Source organism: Pyrus communis, chromosome 12 (genome assembly GCF_963583255.1).
Source record: "Pyrus communis chromosome 12, drPyrComm1.1, whole genome shotgun sequence".
Classification (NCBI taxonomy): Eukaryota; Viridiplantae; Streptophyta; class Magnoliopsida; order Rosales; family Rosaceae; genus Pyrus; species Pyrus communis.
In genome coordinates this window covers 12,093,977-12,116,470 of record NC_084814.1, presented here as the reverse complement: position 1 = coordinate 12,116,470, position 22,494 = coordinate 12,093,977, and the positions used below count along the sequence as shown (strand labels likewise).

Below are 22,494 nucleotides of genomic sequence, written 5' to 3'. Positions count from 1 at the left end.
AGGTAGAGAACAAAATTTTTTTGTCTCTTTAAATGAGAATTGGATTTTCATTTCATTTAGCTCCATTTAAATCAATTCTATGGATACAAAAACCAAATGAAAATGTTGCATTCAAGTTTAATTAGTTAAAGCGTTAATTAATTAAAGAAAGGGTGATTATGAACCTAAGCCTACTATAATTGAGCTATGTGAAAGGCCGTTTCAAATTTGTTTGAACCATGGGAATGTGTAGATTAAATTTTGGTTGTAATTTGATATGATCAATTGTTGTAAAAGAGCATAAGCTCTTCTTTACTTTAAAGTAATTTGATTTGATCAATTGTTGTAAAAGAGCATAAGCTCTTATTTACTTTGAAGTACTCCTTTATTGTTTTATTCGATATGCATGAAATTGGAGTAGTTGGGTCCAACGCCCAATAAGACAACACGCCTTAATGTGATTAAATGCGTAACTAAAATCAATCACCATCCCTAGACCGAGATTCAACACTAGGCTCGTGTTGAATCGAATCAAAGGTTCATAGTCATCCTAAGGCCCTAAGGCAACTATATAGTCCATCAATGAATGCAAATCTTATGTTAGTAGTACCATATAGTCTTGCTTTAAAAACCGTTTTAAAAGCATAGTGGGAGTATTATATACTACTAAATCAATCATATGGACCAATAGTTGTAATAGGACCAAAATGTTTTAATTGGATTAAAATGTATGTTTATATGTGATGAGACCTAAAACCCTCAACAAACGAATATTAAGTTGATAAACGAGAGATGTTTTGAACATTTCTTCGTAGGCCTTCCACCGTGGTGGGCTCCAATCGTTTGTGACTCATGCACCGGCTTCACCCTATAATGGGGAAGTACAAAGTATGTGCTTACATCCAGGAGGAGTCCATAAACATATGATGAGGTGAGTGTAGACAACGAGTATGACCAACATGATATAATTCTAAGGTTGTGCTTGAACCTCTACATAAACTAAGCATGGTGGGAATAACTTAACTAAGTGCAATGGTGCCAACATGATATAATTCTGAGGCATTCATTCTCTAGAGGCCAAACTAGATGGGTAATTACAAGAGTTGTAAATGACTAAAGTGTTATTCTCTCATCATTATTTTTGCTAACCAACATGATATAATTCTGAGGTGGGCTTGGTAATGGTGAGTCTCCCATACCCCGCTAAGAGTTCAACATAACTCTCGAATTCCGATGAGGGATATGGAATTTGCCAAAAATAGTGGGTGGTGCTATTTGATTTAAAGACCCGAATCAAATGGCTTAAAATCAATCAATTTATATTCGTTATGTATTTGTTTACCAATATATTTGCAAACGCTATCCAAAACTTGACAAAGAAAAGCCGAATGCTTTAATTTCCGGACTTAGTTCTACAATCCCATAGATTGTCTTTAATGGCTTGTAGATGTAACTAAGTAGTCTCATCCTCACAATCTTCCTATTGATAATGTATCATTGGAAGACTATGTTAGATATGTCTATCATAAAGAGGACAACACTTTTAATGTCATAATTCTTCAAATACAAATTGTTGTATGAAGAAATAAGAGTTGCTTTGAACAACCCTTAATCAATGCAAACATTAGTGCTTGTTTCTTTGTTACATAAACAAGGAACTTTTGAAGTAAGCACAAGGGCATGGACACTTTATGTGCCATGATTCTTCACTTACAAATTGTTGTATGAAGAAATGAGAGTTGCCTTGAACAACTCTTGAAAGTTTGTAATTGTGTTTAGAACATAATGGTTGGTTGACAAAAATAGTCCATCAACATGGACTTATAATGATTTTGAATCATTGAGTGTTGAAGTGTTAGACCACTTAACGAGACGGAAACTAGGCAAGGACTTCACCTTTGTGTCCCTATCCTAATGGTTCACTAAGTTTATTGTAAACTATATAATGAACGATAACCACACGCTCTCCAAATTGTTTGATGTGTATAACACAATTGAAATAAGTTTCAAGAGAGATAGTGGGAGTTTAGGGACCATGACTATTGTAGTCAAAGGAGAAGTCAAATGAAGAAGGCAAAATAACTCCAAGGGAACAAACTTTCTTTATGAAAGGATGGACATTGGAAGGGGTATTTGCAAGAAATGTCTTGCAAGTGTCAAGAACGCACCTTTCGAAGGTGTTGTAAAATGTTCTTGAATAGTTCAAAACAGTTGGTTCTTCTACTTGAATGTTTGATTCTGTATTAGTAACTATGTTTTACAATTGTTGTAGAAGTGTGCTAATAAAAAGTAGAAGATTAATGAGAGAAGAGAAAGTACTTCACATTCGGAAAGTGAATAAAATATAGATCTCTGCGAAAGCGGATTGTACTTACTTCCTCATATGAACTACCAAAGAAATTGGAAAATACTAAAGATTGTCTTTACATTCCAATTTTAAGGAACTTAAATCCGTCACTATAGTAGAGATGGATGAATGTTTTGTTTGACAAAACATTGTTCTTTATTAATCAATAATTAGATTATTGTAATTTAATTGGTTGTCTCTATAGTAGAGATGATGTGGTAGTTTAACTGTTTAGAATACGATGATGCTTAAAACCCAAAAGGTTGCAAGGTAGTGACTAATCCCAACTGAGTTGTGATACCTCTAAAACATAAGTTACGAGTTGGTCATAGATGGATGCTTTGGATCGTTAGATCCGGATCCAATACCTTCTTGTTAAAATTGTATAGAGACGAAATGTTCGAATCTTTATTCTTTTGGAAAGAAGAAAGAATCACAAAGTTGTCGAGGTTAATTCACTTAGATGTTAGTGGCACTTGTCCACAACATAATACTACTCATGTTGTATGACATTCACCGAAGATCACTCTCGGTTGGACTATAGTTTATTTTGAATAAACACAAGTCCGAATACTTTGCAAAAGGTTTCAAAAAATTCAAGAAATGTAAGTAGATGAGTAAGACGTCTAAAGTATTTACCTCCTTAGATTTGATCCAAGGAAAAAGTAACACTTTAGATTAATTTCCTTGAAGAATATCAAGGAAAGTAGCATCGTAAGATAATGAATTTCTCCATTAGGAGAAGAATGAACATGAATAAGATTTAGTTCGTTGGACATTATCAATTACCCATATATATATGATATATACTTCTAAGACAACCTAGTTCCTATACCACAAGCTCCAAGGTAGTCCAGAAGGATTTATAAACCGTCTCAGTTGAATGGTTTGAACTTTATGACTATGTCATAGAGTTGCACCTCTTAATTTGAAAGAAATAAGAATGAAAATCCTTATGACTACATTGAGTGTATATACGATATATACTCAAGGAAATGGATCTTAGCAAGTTAGTGGGAGCTATAAGCATCTTATGAGAAAAAGGATCAAATCGTTTGATTTCTCATAAAGATGTAAATGAATCTTTTGTTTACTAGGTTTTACAAAAGATTAGTGGGAGTTAATCATATTCCTAAATTTGAATATATATATACATGATATATATTAATTTTGAAAATGAAAGGAATTCTTCATCGTTAAAGTTATGACTTTAAACATTCTATAATGATAGAATGTATATGGGAGACATAGTCTATATAGATGGGATGGAAATCTATAATGATAGATTTCAAGATATAATTGGATTATATCAATCCCTAAAATAGACAAGAGATGCTAGGAAGTTTCTCATATGATGATAAACTTCAATTAGAATGACAATTCTAGTGAGACTAGGAAGTTGTTCTTCTCAAAGGGAATGTACCCTTTGACTCCCAAAGAAATAATGCGTAAATAGAATCCTTTATGCATACGCAGAAAGATGATTTATGTATTTCATATTGTATGAAAACATTGATATAAGTTGTACCTAGAACGGTACAAGATGATATCAGTTCAAGCCCAGGATCAGAACCATGGCAACTGTCAAGTGAGTCCTTAAGTATTTGAGAAATACTAAAGGATATATTACTCAATAATTGAGAAAGAATTAGAGTAACGTAATGGAAGCGTAAATGTATTAGATTATGAATCTAATCCATCATTGGATATTTCTTCATTATGAATGAAGAGATAAACAGATATCTCTTTATTATGACTAAAAAGATATTTGGATGGAAACATTAAAGTAATGACTTTAGTGTGTTCCATTATGAATGCAAAATATATTGCCATATAGAAGTTTACAACAATGTTGTTTGGATGGGAAAGTTCATTTATGAACTCTCTATTCGGTTCCAACCAGAAAGTGTATGACACTAATGGGGCGATAGCTCAAGCCAGGGAATCAAGGTCTCATCAAGGTCCGAACTCAAATGAGAGACTGAACCACATGATTAGGAATCATGAATAATGGTGACGTCGTTATTCTCAAGGTTGCTTCTATGGATAACATATAGATATCCATCTTGTTTAGGCCTACTACTCAGCTATTTATGAAATGAATTACAGAAGAGGTATCATCACTGATAACCAAGCTGATTGGCTCTAGTGCAAGTGGGAGATTGTTGGAAATGTGCCCTAAAACCAATCATATGATGATACTTTACGGACATTTCACAAAGTTAAACTAATGTAGTTTAAATGTAAAGGGCAAAGATTATTGTTTGAGCCGTCTCATATAAATGTTATATGCTTAAACGATAAGTCCAAGGAATATGTGATTGGAAGAATGCGATCTAAAGAAGTTAGATTCATGAGACCATTCTTTCGTTGACACATCCTAAACGTTCCTGATCATAGGATTGTCAATTGGGCATTGACAGTCCGTTAAGATCAGTACGTGCTATGTCTTCTCTCAGGGAGAGTGACTAGTCTCGAGTCATTGGTGTGAGTGACACCAAGACAAGCACATAGGTGCTCAATAGAGAATGAGTTCACTGAACACGATCAACGAAGAGTTCTCATATTCATGTCACATGAGAACTCATGGTTGGGATAATGCAAATTAGTCTTTTGACCTGAGGCATCACAGTTGTCTTGTGTTTAGGTCCTTAATCTTTGATTATGTCAAAGTCACTCCATCAGGAGGGTGTCCACGACATCGTTGGGGTTAAGCCACTTAGCCATGGAGGCAAGTGAATGCGCAACAAGGGATCTCTAACCTTCAAACTGTTTGAGGGAGAATACTCTATGATATGATTAAGAATCTTTGGCCAAAGTATGAATGAGATTTAGGAATGTGTTCCAAATCACATTCAAGGTAATCATATAAGCACAAGACTCACATTGGATAGTAGACATGAATAAACTATCAAACCAAACAATGTGGTCAAGAGTATTGTATTAGAGAAAGACCGTATTGCATTTGTAATCCTAAAACTGAATAGGTTCTCCACCTCTTCTGATTAGCTTGGGTAACCATGACATGCTGCTAGGCGTCAACCATGGTTTGTGGAAGCCCTAAAAGTGTATTATCACTAACGGGAGAATTGAAAGTAAGTTTCAATTCACAATCGATTTGAAAGAGCTTGAATCGCCCACTGCCTTGCTAAAAGGAACCTAATGGATCGTACACCGTGTAAGGTAGAGATTGAAGATTCAACGGAGATGAGTAAGAATAATTAAATGGTTTAATTATTTATGGCAAGGATTAATTAATATGATTATTAATCAAACGAATAAGTTCGTTAAAAGACCTCGGGATAGTTTTGGACCTTAAGGCCCAATGGGCTTCGAACGTCAAGTCCATTGACTTAAGTTGTGTGACAACTTAATGAATAATGATTCACAAAGGCCCAAATAGCCCAATAAATCCCATGTTAAAGAAGGAGTGGTTTTGGACTTATTTACAAGTTTGCCACTCAAATGAATTAAGGAATAAGTATGACTTTATAGCCAAAATTCATTAAGGGTTGTTTTTGGGGAAAGGATGAGAACACAAGCTCTCCTTTCTCTCTAAAATTTCAGCCACCTTGGAGGGATCATCTAGCAATCAAACTCCTCCAAGGTCACTCATTTCTTCTACAATATGCCTTGGTGTGGAGACTTAGAGGTTTTCAATTTTGGGAACTTGGAGAAACCTTTTCATCCATCCAAATCCATGGATCTAAGATGCAAGGAATGAAGGCCCTCTCTTTGGGTGATTAGCCTTTGCTTATGCAAAGAGGAATCTACAAAGGTATTGATTTCTCAACTCACTTTGTTTTGAGTTGAGTCTTGGTTCACCTATTTACTAGGCTTTGAAGTTCATGGGTTAAGTTTTGTTTTTGAGTGCATATAAACATGATTCTGCCTTTTAATTGTTAATTGCATGTTGTTGATGTTGCTCAAATGAACTTGTTTTTCACAAATTTTCCTTCATATACCACAACACTAAATTGTAAGTACTATACCACAATAATATTTACATTAAAGGGTCGGAGATTTGAACTAGTCACAAATTGATTAGCTATAACAATTTAGTATCGAATTCATAGTTCATTTAGTATCAAACTTGTTATTCACAAATTTTCATTAAGTGGTGGAGTAAAAACTCAAATTAAAACAAAATAATAAAAAAAAAAATGTTGCATGATCTGGGGAAAGAAGAGAAAAAGAAAAAACGAAACAGACAAAGAAAGCCCTGCCCCACTAAAGACACACAACCAGACCACAACACAAAAAAAAAAAAAAAAAAAAAGACAAGGTGAAAGAATAGAAATTTTATTTATTATTATTGTTTTTTATATAAAAAAGCAAAAACCACTTCAACACCCTCCACGGCACGTGCGGGTCACGCTCCAATTAGGAGTGGGTGATGACCGATGTCAGCAACTGTTTCTCCTCGTGTGATACCGAGTGTGGTATTATTAGTATAGGGAAGATTTGTCACTATGATTGATACAGAAAATTGTGTACTATCTACTATTATATAAATGATGCAATATGTGTGTTAAAAAATTAATAACTCAAAAACTAAAATTTTCTATCACTTTTATAAAAATAAATAATATATCACCATGTTTCCGTCACAATAAAAAATTTCTCCAACCTCACGGTTGTAGCTTTCATTTCCATCAACAAATCACAACCGTGTTCCACCACGCTCACCACGGCGGCGCGTGCACACCACTAAGAACCTACATAAACTTGGGTTTTGTCCCTATTTCTCGTTTGCCCTCAGAGACTGAACCTCTCAAAGTACCCAAAAAAAAAAACTCAAGTGAAGTGAAACACATCAGTCTACCCAGACGCCGCGTCGGGTAATGGAGACCCGCCGAAGCCAGCGGCGGCCTTCACCTTCTCAGGCCAAATGTCACCACCAACGAAACGCCACCGTTTTCGTTTCAGCGACGGTCAGATGAGACTACCCAATAGCATAATTTTGAAATTCGACCTCTCAAAGTGTGGAACTTTCGCGAACGCGCCACCAACTCTGTCCTGCTTTTTTCTCACTCGGGTCCTCGGTAATGGCGACCATCAACACCACCACGCAGGAAGTGGGGGTTCTGGGGGTGGACACGTCAGCATCGGCGGACGAGGCGGCGGCGAAAGCCGTGCACAAGAGGTACGAAGGGCTTGTGATGGTACGGACGAAGGCCATAAAGGGGAAAGGGGCTTGGTACTGGGCTCACTTGGAGCCTAAGTTGGTCCACAACACTGACACTGGGCTGCCCAAGGCGGTGAAGCTCCGGTGCACCTTGTGCGACGCCGTTTTCTCCGCCTCGAACCCGTCCCGCACCGCCTCCGAGCATTTAAAGCGCGGGACTTGCCCCAATTTCAACTCCGTCGCCAAACCCTTTTCGTCCCTCTCGCCGTCCTCCACCATCAACTTGCCTCCGTCGCCCGCACCTGTCCACCATAACAGCCGCAAGCGGAGCTCGTCTACCGTTTCCGTTTCGGCTTCGACGTCGTCCTACCATGTTCCGCCGCTCGCGATAGTGGACCCGACCCGGTTCTGCGGCGAGCTCACTTACTCTCCGGTGACCGTGACGGCGCATACGGCGGTGACCCACCAGCCGCATTTGGTGTTGTCGGGTGGGAAAGAGGACTTGGGAGCTCTGGCGATGCTGGAGGACAGCGTTAAGAAGCTCAAGAGCCCCAAAACTTCGCCTGGGCCAACGCTGAGTAAGACTCAGGTGGACTTTGCGCTTGATTTTCTGGCCAATTGGGTGTTTGAGTCTTGTGGGTCGGTGTCGTTTTCGAGCCTCGAGCACCCAAAGTTCAGAGCTTTTCTCAACCACGTGGGTCTGCCGGCGTTTTCCCGGCGGGAGTTCACCGGGTCGAGACTCGATGCCAAGTTTGAGGAAGCAAAGGCTGAGTCCGAGGCTCGAATTCGTGACGCCATGTTCTTTCAGATTGCTTCTGATGGGTGGAAGAACAAGAGCTTTGGTACGTTTGGGGAAGATGGTCTGGTAAATTTGACTCTGAATCTTCCCAATGGGACTAGTTTGTACAGGAAGGCGGTGTTTGTTGGCGGCTCTGTGCCTTCGAAGTACGCCGAGGACGTTTTGTGGGAGACAGTGACAAGCATTTGTGGGAATGTTGTGCAGCAGTGTGTAGGAATAGTAGCAGACAAGTTTAAATCCAAGGCACTGAGGAACTTAGAGAATCAGAATCACTGGATGGTTAATCTTTCTTGTCAGTTTCAAGGGGTTAATAGTTTGATTAAGGATTTCAGTAAGGAACTTCCGTTGTTTAAGGATGTCACCGATAATTGTTTTAAGATTGCGAACTTCGTGAATAACAAGTCTCAGGTTAGGAGTAGCTTTCATAAGTATCAGTCCCAGGAGTATGGTCATGCTGGGCTGTTAAGAGTGCCGTTGCGTGAGTCCGAAATGCTGAACTGTGGAGTAGTGCATTTATTGCTTGAGGATATTCTGAGCTCAGCCAGAGCACTTAAGTTGGTCCCGCTAGATGAGTCTTATAAAGTTGCATCCATGGAGGATCCAATGGCTAGAGAAGTCGCCAAGATGATTGGGGATGTGGGGTTTTGGAATGAATTGGAGGCGCTGCATTCGTTGGTTAAGTTGATCAAGGACATGGCTCAAGAGATTGAGACGGAGAGGCCGCTGGTTGGTAAATGCCTCCCACTTTGGGATGAACTAAGAACAAAAGTGAAGGATTGGTGTGCCAGTTTCCACATTCCAGAAGAACCGGTGGAGAAGGTGATTGAAGGGCGGTTCAGGAAGAATTATCATCCCGCTTGGGCGGCTGCGTTTATACTTGATCCGCTCTATTTGATTAGGGACACTAGTGGGAAGTATCTTCCACCATTCAAGTTGTTGACGCCAGAGCAGGAGAAGGATGTGGACAAGCTTATAACCCGGCTTGTGTCGAGGGAGGAGGCCCATATAGCACTAATGGAACTCATGAAATGGAGAACAGAAGGGCTTGATCCGGCATATGCGCGTGCTGTACAGATGAAGGAGAGGGACCCCATTACAGGGCAGATGAGAATTGCCAACCCACAGAGCAGTAGGCTTGTGTGGGAAACACACCTCACCGAGTTTAAGTCACTAGGGAAAGTTGCAGTTAGGCTCATCTTCCTTCATGCAACGTCGTGTGGGTTCAAATGCAATTGGTCTCTATTGAGATGGGTGTCTGCCCATGGCCACTCAAGGGTGGGAATGGACAAGGCACAGAAATTGATATTCATTGCAGCTCATTCCAAGCTCGAAAGGCGGGATTTTTCCTGCGATGAAGACAAGGATGCGGAGCTACTTGCCTTAGCAAAAGGTGAGGATGATGTGTTGAATGAAGTTCTTGTTGGTGCATCCTCAGGGTAACATTATTTTTTCCTCAAGTAGAAATTGAAATTTGTAGGATATATTGAATTCTTTCCACTTTTTTTTTTTTTTTTTTTGTTTCATGTTGTACCTGTTTACTTACTCTCTAGAAAGATTTTAGGGATGCAAGGTCAGGGAAATAGGGATACTGTAGGGATTGAATCTGTATTTCTAGGACTGCACAGCCTCATGATTTGAGCCAGTGTCCAATTTTACCCCAGTATAATTTCGAAGTTTTGGGCTTGCTCAAAAGAAACTCTTCTTGTTTGTGAAGATAGAGGATGCTGCACCAAAAGAACAGGAAGAATGTTGTAAAATTTTGCACCTCAAGTACTTTGAGATATATAATATGTTTATAACGGGGAAGGTTTTATTATTTCTCCCTTGTTTTAATATTAAATCTCCGCTCAATTTTTTCTTTTAAATTAGAGTTAGAACTTTAAACGAAACAAAACAAAAAAATAAAAATAAAAAAAATGATGGAAGCAATTCTGTGATTTCTCTTCTTTCTGAATACGGTATAATTCAATTGCTATAATAGCTTCTACATGTTGCCATTATTGATGAAGATATATAAACTCAAAGAGAATCAACTTTCTGTCTGAAAAAGTTCATCTCAGAGTCCAATTGAAATTTTAGATTTAAATGTTCAGCCCTTTTTCTTTGATCTGTAATCAGAGAGCTTGAGAAGGGTTTCACCCGAAAGCTTAGAATTTATCTTTTTCCTTGACAGTCTAGCTCTTGCGGTCCTTATTTGCCTAGGTGGAGGGCAGTCCTTATTTGCCTATGTGCAGTTCTCATTCGACATCCTCATACCAAGACGACAAAATGAGTAATTGATCTTGTTTCTTATGAATATCTCTATTTACCAGAAATCCCTACACCAGAAGTTACAAACTGCAGTCCAATTTCTACTGTTGAATTTTACTGTTTTTTGTTAGTTTCCTCAAGGACTTGAATTTTATTGTTGCTTGAGCTTTATTCACTGGGGAGTTGTGTGTTTGGAATTATCTAATCAGCTGTACATAATTTTATGCTCTCTCTCTCTCTCTCTCTCTCTCTCTCCCTGCAGAAGCATTTGACAAAGATATCGTTGGACTGGAGAGGGCACCCTAAAATGGTTGGTGGTTAGCATAACCATTTGGACTATGACAAAAGAAGAGTTTTCCAAAAAAGGATCCAAGAAAGGATTTTTGACCTGATATTTTCGGCAATGATGTGTTGTTCGCAGAGAGGGGGAAGCCGAGGGAGCTTTTGCAAAATTGCAGTGATGGGTTTTTTGTAAATGGCAAGCCAGAGTTTCACAATGTGTGGAGTGGGGGTCAACACTCAACAGATGGAGAGCCTTGTAAAAAGGAAAAACCTGAAGCATGAAAAGCTTTAGAGCTGGAGAAGCACATACCGTATGGACAATCCCTTTCCTTTTGGTTCTGGTTTTTGTGTTTGAAAAAGTGGAGTTCCCACATCACAAATGAGAAAACTGAGAAGTGAGAAGTGGAAGACGTTTTCCGAGCTTTGGCTTTGGCCATGGAGATTGGATCAGGGAGCTTTCGTTTTCCATGATTTGGGTGCGGACTGCAGCTCCCCAATAAACAAAAAAATGTGGGAGGTCCTGGGTTTGATACTCTGAGTTGGAGAGTCTACTTGACTGTGGCTATGGACATGGTGAAATTCCCCATACCCGCTCCGGAACCAGAAGGGTTGGATAACTGTGGCTTACCACTAGTTGTCCTTTTTTTTTTTTGTAAAAGAAAAAGAATCAAATGAGAGAGAGAGAGAGAGAGAGAGAGAGAGCTATGTGTTTTTTTAAGGGTAACTTATCTTTTAAACATTGTAAAACTTGATGAATGAAAGTTGTTCTTGCAGAGTAGTTATTGGGTGGATGCTGCCCATGATTGTAAGGAAAGGTGTTGAAAAAGAAGCCAAGTGTAAAAGAAGACTGTCGGCATGAAGCAGCACAGAAGATGCCTGAGAATGATGCCACAACCAGTTAACCAAGTTTGGCACATTTTTGTGGTCCTTGTTTAAGGTACTCTTTGAGTTGAAAGTTATATTTTTAACATGTAGTGGTCATGGAAATTGGTGTATTTATCGGCATCCTTTGATTTTATGCCTTCTGGATGTATGACTATTTGGTTATTATTAATTTAATGGTGGTGCATTTTTGCTCACCATCCTCGTGTGATAGTAATGCTCACCATCGTATTTATTACTATTAGATGAGTAGCAAAAGAATTCCCAAGTTAATGACATACGTAGAATCTATTCATGAGTTGGTATGAAAGCCACACTTGCACCACATGAACCAAAACTTGTCATCATGGATTACTAATCACAGTTTGGTGCCAATGGTCAAGGGAAAATCCATAAAGGGACCAAGGTGGTCGAGACCCACCGGAAGCCAGAAAAAATGTTGATGAAGATCCTCCATGGATCCTTTGAATATATGGTATGAAACATTTTTGTCCCCACCTAGTGTTTGATAAAATGACTGTTGGGCATTTCTTCCAGTACTTGGCATAATGCATCGACATCACTAGGCATGGGTTATCGACAAAACTCTACAAGGACACTTGAAAGAACTCAACATGCCCTCTTGACAACATTTGGTAGGCGCTCATCCTTGCTTGACAGACAATGAATGACATCCAAAGTGTTTGACAAAATGCCTCATTAAAAAGATTAAAAAGATGTTGGGCGTTGTATGTGTTGTTTTCATCTAAAAAAAACTTGAATTTTACATTGGAACCTTAGAAGTTAGAATTTTAAATCCGCCAGTGGTAATGGTGTAAGTGTGGTTTCTTAGAATCCTGAAAATGTGCCCTACATATGCCACATTAACAAGTTAATAGAGGATCATATGGTCAAATGGATAGAAGACATAAATTGAAATGATTTCAAAACCCCAAAGCAGTTTGAAATTTGAACTCCTTTTAATTCTTCTCTTCTCTCTCTCTCTCTCTCTCTCTCTCTCTAAAATCATCTACCCACAGATCCACCTCACAGTGAATCAAGTATTCAAATCAAGTGGGGTTCACTTTTGGTTGAGTGAAGTGAGTAGAAATAAAAAAAAAGGTGGACTGAATTATGGTATTATCATATATATTACCACCTTGGGCCTCCTCTCTAATTGTTCAGTTAGTGGGAGGGACAGAAATTCTTGTCGGCAGAGCTTATACAAACACCGATTGCTTACCAACTATGTTCTCTCTCTCTCTCTCTCTCTCTCCCTCCCTCTCTCCCTCCCTTTCTCTCTATATTAGGGTTAAGCTTTTCACCAATCACACCAGAATGTTAATGTTATGGCTCTCATTCCACTCATGAATTCTTCTGGTGTAAAGGGGAAAAGGGAAAAGGGAAATATAACATAATGATCAGTATAGGAAGACACTCTGTCTTTATACAAGAATCTCTCTCTTCCGGATACTCTCTGCTCATTATATATCCATCTTTTTTTGTTCTCCTATGTTTACACTTTAAAGTGTGCGTTTCAGTCCAAACTTTCAACTTTTTTTGTGCTTTGTATCATTAACACAACAGATTATGGGAGATTTCTGGTTAATGCTGTACTATTAGGGTGAACATAACACCCGGGAGAATGATTATCAACTTGTTGAGATTTATATAATATATGACGTATTATAGTATGCACATATGATAAAATTGATAGACCTAAGGTTCTCCTTTTAGGAAACTCGACGTTATAAGAGGGATTTATTCATGATTTAAAAAAAAAAAAAAAAAATCAATTGTGTGGACATAAAGCCTGATTCCGACTACAATTATCAATTATAATAGAATCCTGAATAATATAAGACAACATTGACCTCAAATCAATTCAATAAACCCGCACAAGGTAATACAAAATTAAACAAGCTACCATATGTACCGCCACACCATTTGCCTCACGACTTGTGTGTGGAAAAGACTATTGCCTGGATAATTAACTTTGTAGAATAACCCGAACATCATAAATGGTACTCCTATAAAATAATTATCTCGATCGAAACGCCCTATACTAAATAGATATTGCTATAACATGAATGTCTGAGTATTTTAATTATGCCACGGTTATGTAACTGTTATACTCCAAAATCTGTTATATTTACGTATGTTTGCCTAACTAGTTAATTAATCTTTATCTGTTTGTACTTCTACAATTTTTGAACCCATGCAGCCATGCCAGCACTGGCTGCTGGGGCTAATTTATTATAACCACACAACCAACACTTGAGAATCAACCAGAACCGGTAGCTATGGCGGCAAGGAATGGGCGAGAGGACAGAGAGAGAGTTCAAGAGAATATTCTATTAATTTTCAAAAGTCTCGTTTACAACCAATTTCAGGAACATGTATAACCCACATGCTTGCATTCCCCCAATAAAAGAGTGCCACCTGGACATCTATTAACAATTACTGAGACCTTTAATTTACCATTGGCCCATTACAATTGAACCCAATACTTTTAACCCCTTACAACTTAACCCTTAACTGCCTTACATTTTAGTCCTTACTAGTAATATGCCCGCGCAATACTACGGGACTTAAATGCAACAGCCTTAACTACATGAATAAGACACATTTAACCTGAAAAACATTCAACATAATCATGAACGAACAAAAATGATAGATCTAGGAAATTATAAAAAGCATTGTAACCATATATCTAGGAAATTATAAAAAATAATCCAGTCAAGAGACACTATAATAATTGTGGGAAGATGAGTATGCAATCAAGAATGTAAGATATACTTGACTTGCAATTCCATTATAATTGCACACACAAAAAAAAGATCAAATTTTGATTGAAACATCAAACAAAACAATCTCATCTGTTACAGATTGGACCAACTAAATATAGAATCTATCGATATGATTTTCAACCTAACTATAAAAAAATTAAAAAAAATGAGAGATGAGTAAAAACTTGAAATCTAGAGCTTCGTTCACCAGAATCACTTCCCATTCCTAAAATTAGGCAAATTCCCAACAATAACAACAAAAAACCTGTTAGTATTCACTTTCACTTAATCATAGGCATCTCACCTTGAGACAACAGAGCCCACTGTTGCTGACTCGGCAGCATCTTGAACGGGAAGAATACCAATTAACCCCTTCTCTTCCCGCTGCCATAACTCATGCGCCACCAACTTGACACTACCTTAATCAAATTCCCCAATTTTATCAATTCAATAATCCACCAGTTAGAAAAATCCAACTTACAAACCACATAACGATCAATTACCTAGGAAAAGGAAAAAGGAAGGTTGGCATTTGAAATTAACTCTGGCAAAATTGAAGAACAAAATATGCAAAATTTTTGCAGCAAAAAATAAACGACACAGTTTGGGCAACAAAGAGCATAAAAAGGAACATAATTTCCGAGCAAGCAGAGTAATTGCAGAGCTATAAAGTTAGTGCTGAGCTAAAACAGCTAAGTACATACAAAGTTTTCTCGGGATTCAAACAGAAAAAACAATTAATCAAAAGACAAATTTTAAGGCTCAAAGGTACCTATCGGGTGAAGTGCAGTGAATTTGAAGATGGCGCAGGGTAGAAGGGCCTTGTTTCAGAAAGGAAAGATGTCTAGGCGAGTGGGAAGCTCCACCGATTCCACCATATTTGGAAGTTGCACAAAGAGAAGAAGAAAAAGAAAAAAAAGTCAAGAGGAGGAGGTATAGAACAGAGGCATTACCATACAAGTGCCTAACCCATAAACCTATGATGCACGGATACTTCTGTTTGGTCCTGTATCGCGTATATGATACTTGATCGGATACAATACTTGTCCGATACTCTCGGATACTCGTCCGACACGTATCCTGGTTGACGGACACGAATTTGACATGATGAATACGCGTATCCTACATTTAGGATACACGTATCCGGATTTTAGGATACATCTACACTTTCAAAAATGGTAATGAGCAGGAGAAAATTAATAGGATACATCTATAATTGAAGATTGTTGAATACAAAGAGCTTCCCTCTAATTAAAACCATGAATACAATTCTCACACTTCTACTATATAAAGAGGATTAGATTTCGAACTTTTCTTGTCTAACAACTCAAATGTACTTGAATTTGAATGATGAATTTTGTTTTAAAATGTATATTTTTGTTGCTATATACATTTTATTTGCCGTATCCGTAACATCTCGTATCTTAATTTTTACAGATTTTCTGTATCGCCGTGTCGTGTTGTATCATATCGTCCTACAAGCCATAAACAAAAAAGTTAACACAGAATTATGGATGTCGTACACCATTTTAAATGAAACTGAAAATTCATGGCTACAACTTATTTTCTAGAATCTCCAAAAGGAAAGTTAACCACCAAACGTTTGAATAACCCGAAGAACTTCCTCGTGCACCACAAAGTTCCCAAAACCAGTCCCTTGAGAACGATTCAAAGTGAAATAAAGTGAATTTAACATAGAAACTTATATAAAGAAGTACCTTCCAAGAACAGAAGTGAGAGTGTTGAAACCACAATTTCCCTCTCTCCTATCTGCCTCACCTATCAAACCAAACCAATAATCAATTTTGGAGTTATCAAATTTAATCAGCACAGAAAATTATAATCAAACCCAAACAAAAGTCTAAACCCGAACTGTGATTTCAATAAAATCAAACAACAAAAAACCAAATTCAAGTCGAATATAATAAAAAAACCAAACAAAACTCTATATCAAAACTCCGGAATTTTGAAACTGCACACCTTAAATACAGAGGGCTTCGTAGAATGCAAAGAAAAGTCCCAAATCTGAAAAACCACGACCTCCTAAAGCTGAATCTGAACCCACAAACAAAAATCCCCAAAATCACAACCAAAAAATTTAAACAAAAAACCCATTAAACAAACACACATAGAATCACAGGCTACAAACAAAACCCCCAACAGAATCCCAAATGGAAGGAAAGGGTAAATGCAAGAAGAAGATATGTGACAGAGAGGGAGAGATACAATCCCTCAACCCCACCCTTTCTCTGCCGCCAACACACTCGTTCCCTCAACCCCATCCTCAAACCGTGCACCCAATCAACTCTCTTTCTGTCCCCCTAATCATGCACCCGCCCTCACCCTCTCTCTGCAACCAACCCCCTCCCCTATCTCCCCAAAACACGCCCCCACAACATCCCATCAGTGAAGAATCAAATCCAAAAGTAAATTGCAGTTACCTATTATGGTAGGATTAAAATAAGAATCTCCAAATAGAAAGACAACGGATATAATACAACAGATAGCTCACCAAAAAGGTGCAGCCCTTTCACAGTGGTGATACATTTCCGCTTATTACGCATGGCTTTTTCAATTGTAGTTTCTTGCTTCTCCTGCAGAAAAAACACAACAGAAGAGATTTCAATTACCACTCATACCTATTCCATCTCTGGAACTAAAACTTTCAGTTTTTTATTTATATATAAATATTGATTATGATCGCATTTTGATCATCGACATACAATACAAATCATTGTATATTTGCACAATCAAATATTTATGGAACTCACAACCGAGAGCCAGAGCTTCAATTCCTGTGAAACCACCCTTCTCTCAACCCTTGGCGACAAATTCTTACATAATCTATACCGTAAACTTGATCAATTAATCAAAGATTTATAAACCTTTTGAATTCTAACCTTATCTACAACAAAATTGATCCAAATCAAAGTTGAAGAATCCTAATAAGAACAAAGGCGCTAAACTATAGAACTTGGGTATTTCTTAAAACCCCTAACCCATGATATTTTAAATCCTTAAATTTTTTGAGCACCGAAACACTATCAAACTAACATGATCAAAGAAATTGCTAATTACATATGGGGAAAACTACAGCCCACGGGTAGTTCCTAAAATCCCATCATGTTTTCAATTCCAAAATTTCTCGTCATTTAGGAAAACCACTAAGCTTGTCTACCCTGTACTGTGCACCTAATAATAGAGAAAGGAAAGACAAAAAAATACATAGCTATTCAGCCATAACTGCATCCTATCTAAAACGCACTAAAATGCCAGAGATAATGTCTGGAACTCAGGCATTGTACAACATTTAAAGATGACAACCAATGTAAATTTGTGAAAAGCGAAATCAACTGTGACATCCCACATTATCCAGGGGAGTGATCCTTATATGTATATTCCTATCCCTACCTAGCACGAGGCCTTTTGGGAGCTCACTGGCTTCGGGTTCCGTAGGAACTCCGAAGTTAAGCGAGAAGGGGGCTAGAGCAATCCCATGATGGGTGATCCACTGGGATAATATCCCAAAACCGTGAGGGAATGGTAAGCCCAAAGCGGACAATATCGTGCTACGGTGGTGGAGCGGGCCCGGGAAGTTGTCCGCCCCGGGCCAGGATGTGACAATTTGGTATCAGAACCTATCCCTGGCTGCGTGTGTGCCGATGAGGACGTCGGGCCCCTAAGGGGGGTGGATTGTGACATCCCACATCATCCAGGGGAGTGATCCTTATATGTATATTCCTATCCCTACCTAGCACGAGGTCTTTTGGGAGCTCACTGGCTTCGGGTTCCGTAGGAACTTCGAAGTTAAGTGAGAAGGGGGCTAGAGCAATCCCATGATGGGTGACCCACTGGGAAGTTGCTCGTGAGTTCCCAAAAACAAAACCGTGAGGGAATGGTAAGCCCAAAGCGGACAACATTGTGCTATGGTGGTGGAGCGGGCCCGGGAAGTGGTCCGCCTTGGGCCAGGATGTGACACCACCCCATTGTTTTGAATGCTGTTATTTTGGGAAACCTTGGAAATCACAGTGAATAGCATCTGATAACCTTAAAAATGGCCGAGAATTTCAACTCACCATCCTCCCTTAACATAGAGCAACTCGCTTCCTTAGCAAAGTACCAAACCAGAATAACACGCTCCTGTTGAAGAATGTATCCATTGCCACACAGCTGAACATCAAAAATAAAATTAAACACAAAATTCAACATTCACAATGCAAAAATCCAAACTAAACAAAAAATCAATGCTTTCAAAGTCGTATGGCATGCTGGCTTATCACAATTGTTTAGTATAAATTTACACACATTATATATAAATAAATTTAAATAAAAAAATAAAAGATAACCAAATCATACACTGGTAGTCTCCGTATTCCCCCAGTAGGCAAACCATTGATGGGCTCCCCTTGAAAGCTTAGTTAGTGAACGCACCCACCTGCACACGCACTGCAGAACTTAATTCATACACATAGGGGGGGAGGGAGGGAGAGAGAGAGAGAGAGTACCACAACGTCCCGATTTTCAATCCCACTGCAGAGAGAAATCGATCAGATCCTCATATCCCTCAATAAAATGTATAAGAATAATTTAAAATTTTGTTAAAACTCATAAATTTTTTCCGTCACTGTAAATTTTAACCATTCATTTGAATTCACAGACCCGAAAATTCACCAATTCACTGAATTTACATACAAATGGAAGAAGTACAAAAACAAAGTCAATGGCAGAAATTATACCATAAAAATTACACTACGAAAAATTTAGAGACCAAAATCCTTGTTAACAGAATTTATTCACATTAAATGACACTTGCGGTTCAAAAAACTATCAAATTTAAACTCTGACATCATAGATAAAATCTTAATTAAACTCACAATCTCAAGAAGTCGAAACCATGCTAAGTAAAAGAAACAAATTGAAAAAAACAATGAAGACGTAAATATTGATAAGAAAAACAAAAGTGGCAATACTGATAATATACACAGATAGGACAATGAAATATCGGAACCAGCAGCAACAAATAGAATTAAGAAAAAAAGGGTTCAGGTGGGCTGCCGATTTAAGGTTTGCATTAGTTTGGTTGGGTTCGGGCCGGCTAAAGCTAGAGACTTGAGAGGGGAGGTGGGTGTGTTGAGAAATAGGATAAATTGGATTGGGCATATTAGGGTTTTGACGGAGAAGAAGAAGAGGAAGGGGAGAGAAACCCTACACCCACCTCTGTCACTCTGCAAACTGCCCTCAATCCACTCATTGAGACCGACGGAACACCCTTTCTGAACTTCCGAGAAAATACAAACAATACCTCCAAAAACACTTAATTTGCATGGTTCACAACATAAAGGGTAAAGATGCACCAATTTCACTCTTAAATTCAAGAGGAAAAAATTAGGATTAGAGTTTGATGGTTCTCACCCAAAATTGGTTGCTATCGAGCACACTCACACCAACGTCAATCAGACCATAGGCTGAAAATATCAACAACAAAAAAACTGAGCATTGTTATCCATCGTAACAAAATCAACTGTGGAGTATTAGACAGTGCAATTACAAAATCGGTATGCGTTCTCAACTACCTTCGTTGTCCTCAGGTCTAAAGACATGGTCAAACTTGAACTACTTTTTCGAGGAATCATAACAAATGACCTGCAGCTCGTTATCTAGGGAGGATTCGAATTCAACAACGAAACCAGATCCGCTTGAAATTTCAGTTTGATTTAAAGGTCTACATCTGCAGAAAACTCGGATGTTGTCCTTAAGCTCAATCACTTCATTGTAAAGTCAAAAAAGGAGAAGAAAAGCGTGAGAGGGAGAGAGAAAGCAGACCAGCAGACTGAGGAGGGAGCGATAGAGAGGGGGGCTAAACCACATTTAAATACCTGATTCTCTTTACTTCGGAATATGGCATTTTCCATGATCTTCAAACATTTCAAAAGCAGAACCAGGCTCCGCACCATGCCGTTTTCATTTTCTCAAATAGAATGTGAGCTATCTTTTAGCCAACCCTGCATATTCATTTATGGTGCTTAGTAAGCCAATTTCCCCAATAACAATTGAGTACCATATGGACCCCAGGATTCAAATGAAAAAGGTTAAGTATATAAATGAAAAAGTTATATTATGTCTAAGAAATTTTGGTTATCATCACTCAATGTGTATGATGTGCACATAATAAGTAAAGAAAACAAATCAATGACTGAAAAGTGATATTGTTAGCATGCAAAACCACTCATGTTACTCTAAGAAGAAAATCAGGAACTACAACAAACAATAAGGAAGATGACGCTATCCAAAGGCAAATAGATAACTGCCCATTTGTTACTATAAAACAACCAAAGTGTAGTCAGTGTTGCTCATAAACTGAAGAAATATATAGGTTACAGAACAGAAGAACCTTGTGAATCTAGATACAACTAAGGCTGCACACCATCATTTTGGTTCTTGATGTGAAAATTAACTTAACACACAAATTAAAACCCTCTTTTGACAATTGTAGTATATGTATAAGTAGGGATCGTTCTAAACCTGGGATTAGGAGGGATTGCTAAACCACTTGAAAACTGACTCAAAAACGTAAAACAAAGGTTAAAACACTAAACTAGACTCAAAGAATGCAAAACTAAACACTTAAAACACTAAAACAAACCAAAAGACTCAAAACAGCAACAAAACACTCAAAACTGCCTTAAAAACACTTTCTGGGCAGTTTTGAGCACTTTCACTAATTTGGACGAATTTGGGTAATAACTTGAATCAAAACACTTAGAAACACAAACTAAAACACTTTCTAACTAAATTGGACACTAAAGTAAAGGGGGATTTAGCTTTTGACGAAATTAAATAAAATGCACAAATTGTAATTAAACCAGATTGTAAAGATGAATTTGATGAAAATATGGATGGAGTGCTAGCTAGAAGGTTCTTCTCCACACATGTCACACTTGCATACAAGATGATTTTCAGTTGTTCTTTCGATGAATTATGAAACTCAACACCCCGGGTTAATTAGGTCCGCTTAAATTAACCTTCAAGTTCTCCTTAAGTTAATGAATTGGATGGGACAACGCATACACAATTCAAAACATTCTCCAAAAGTCCTTTACGTGAAAAGCACAATAAAGATACAATCAAAGATCATTAAGCAACATGAAAACTATAAGTGTTGACGAGGCATTCGTTACTATGATGAGCATGAAACTAGTGCCAATAATTCATTTAACGCGATTGTTTATAAGCAACCTCCACTACTTGTGAATATAAGTTTGTAACTATTAGGTGAAACTCACTTATATTCTAGCGTCATATTCATGTATGAAAACTAAGCGTGCACTCTCAATAAACATACACAAATAAGTTATCAATCAAACAGTTAAACGAATTGAATCCACAACTCATGAAATTCCAACCAAAGGTAATCAATTCATATTGCAAGCATAAACATGGTTTCGAATCACCCCCTAGCTAACTAGGGATTTAGCCTCTCATGTTCACATAAAGAGAAATAAAATTGAAATTAAACATAAAGAACAAAAGATTGATTACACCTAGAACGCCCAACGAATCCACTTGAATTTCTGCGCGTTTAAGCTCCTCTTTCTTCTTCTCCTTGCTGCGGCAGAGAGGGTTTGGGGTGTTTTTGGATGATTTTCTGGGTTATAGATGGGTTTAGGGTGGTCAAGGGTTGCGGCAAGGGGTGTGGATGGTGTATGGAGGTATGGAATGAAGTGGGGAATGGATGGTGGTGCTGCGGCAAGGTTAGATGGTGGCTGGAATTGGATGGAAGTTGCGGATGGAAGGTGGAATGATGAATGGTGGCTGCAGCAGAGATGTGTGGGATCAAATAATGAAAGGGAGAGGAACTAGGGTGCGGCTGAAATTTAGTTTATATAGGGTTATAGAAAATAAAACCCTAGCTTATTAAAATTAAATCAAAGGCTCCCAAATTAGGAAATTAAATCAGAAATTTAAAAGGGAATTGATTAATAGGTGCGGCTAGGGTTTAGTTTAGGAGAGAAATAGGTTTAAGTTTAGAAATAAAAGGGCAAGGTGCGGCCAAGAAGAA

At 38.1% G+C, this 22,494-nt stretch overlaps 1 protein-coding gene across 3 annotated transcripts; it reads left to right on the top strand.

Annotated features, from left to right (window-relative positions):
• The first annotated feature begins 7,108 nt into the window (after positions 1-7,108).
• LOC137711073 (uncharacterized) lies at positions 7,109-11,918 on the top strand. Of its 3 annotated transcripts, XR_011065031.1 has the most exons (3): positions 7,109-9,643; positions 10,427-10,525; positions 10,766-11,918. XR_011065031.1 is itself a non-coding variant. In XM_068450276.1 (2 exons), the coding sequence occupies exons 1-2, from the start codon at positions 7,375-7,377 to the stop codon at positions 10,773-10,775; spliced, it is 2,325 nt and encodes a 774-aa protein (XP_068306377.1). In that variant the 5' UTR covers positions 7,109-7,374; the 3' UTR covers positions 10,776-11,917. The 3 variants fall into 3 exon arrangements, 2 of the variants coding, with proteins under 2 accessions (XP_068306377.1, XP_068306378.1); XM_068450276.1 differs by lacking the exon at positions 10,427-10,525 and having other exon boundaries at positions 7,109-9,689; positions 10,766-11,917; XM_068450277.1 differs by lacking the exon at positions 10,427-10,525 and having other exon boundaries at positions 10,766-11,916.
• Positions 11,919-22,494: the final 10,576 nt, after the last annotated feature.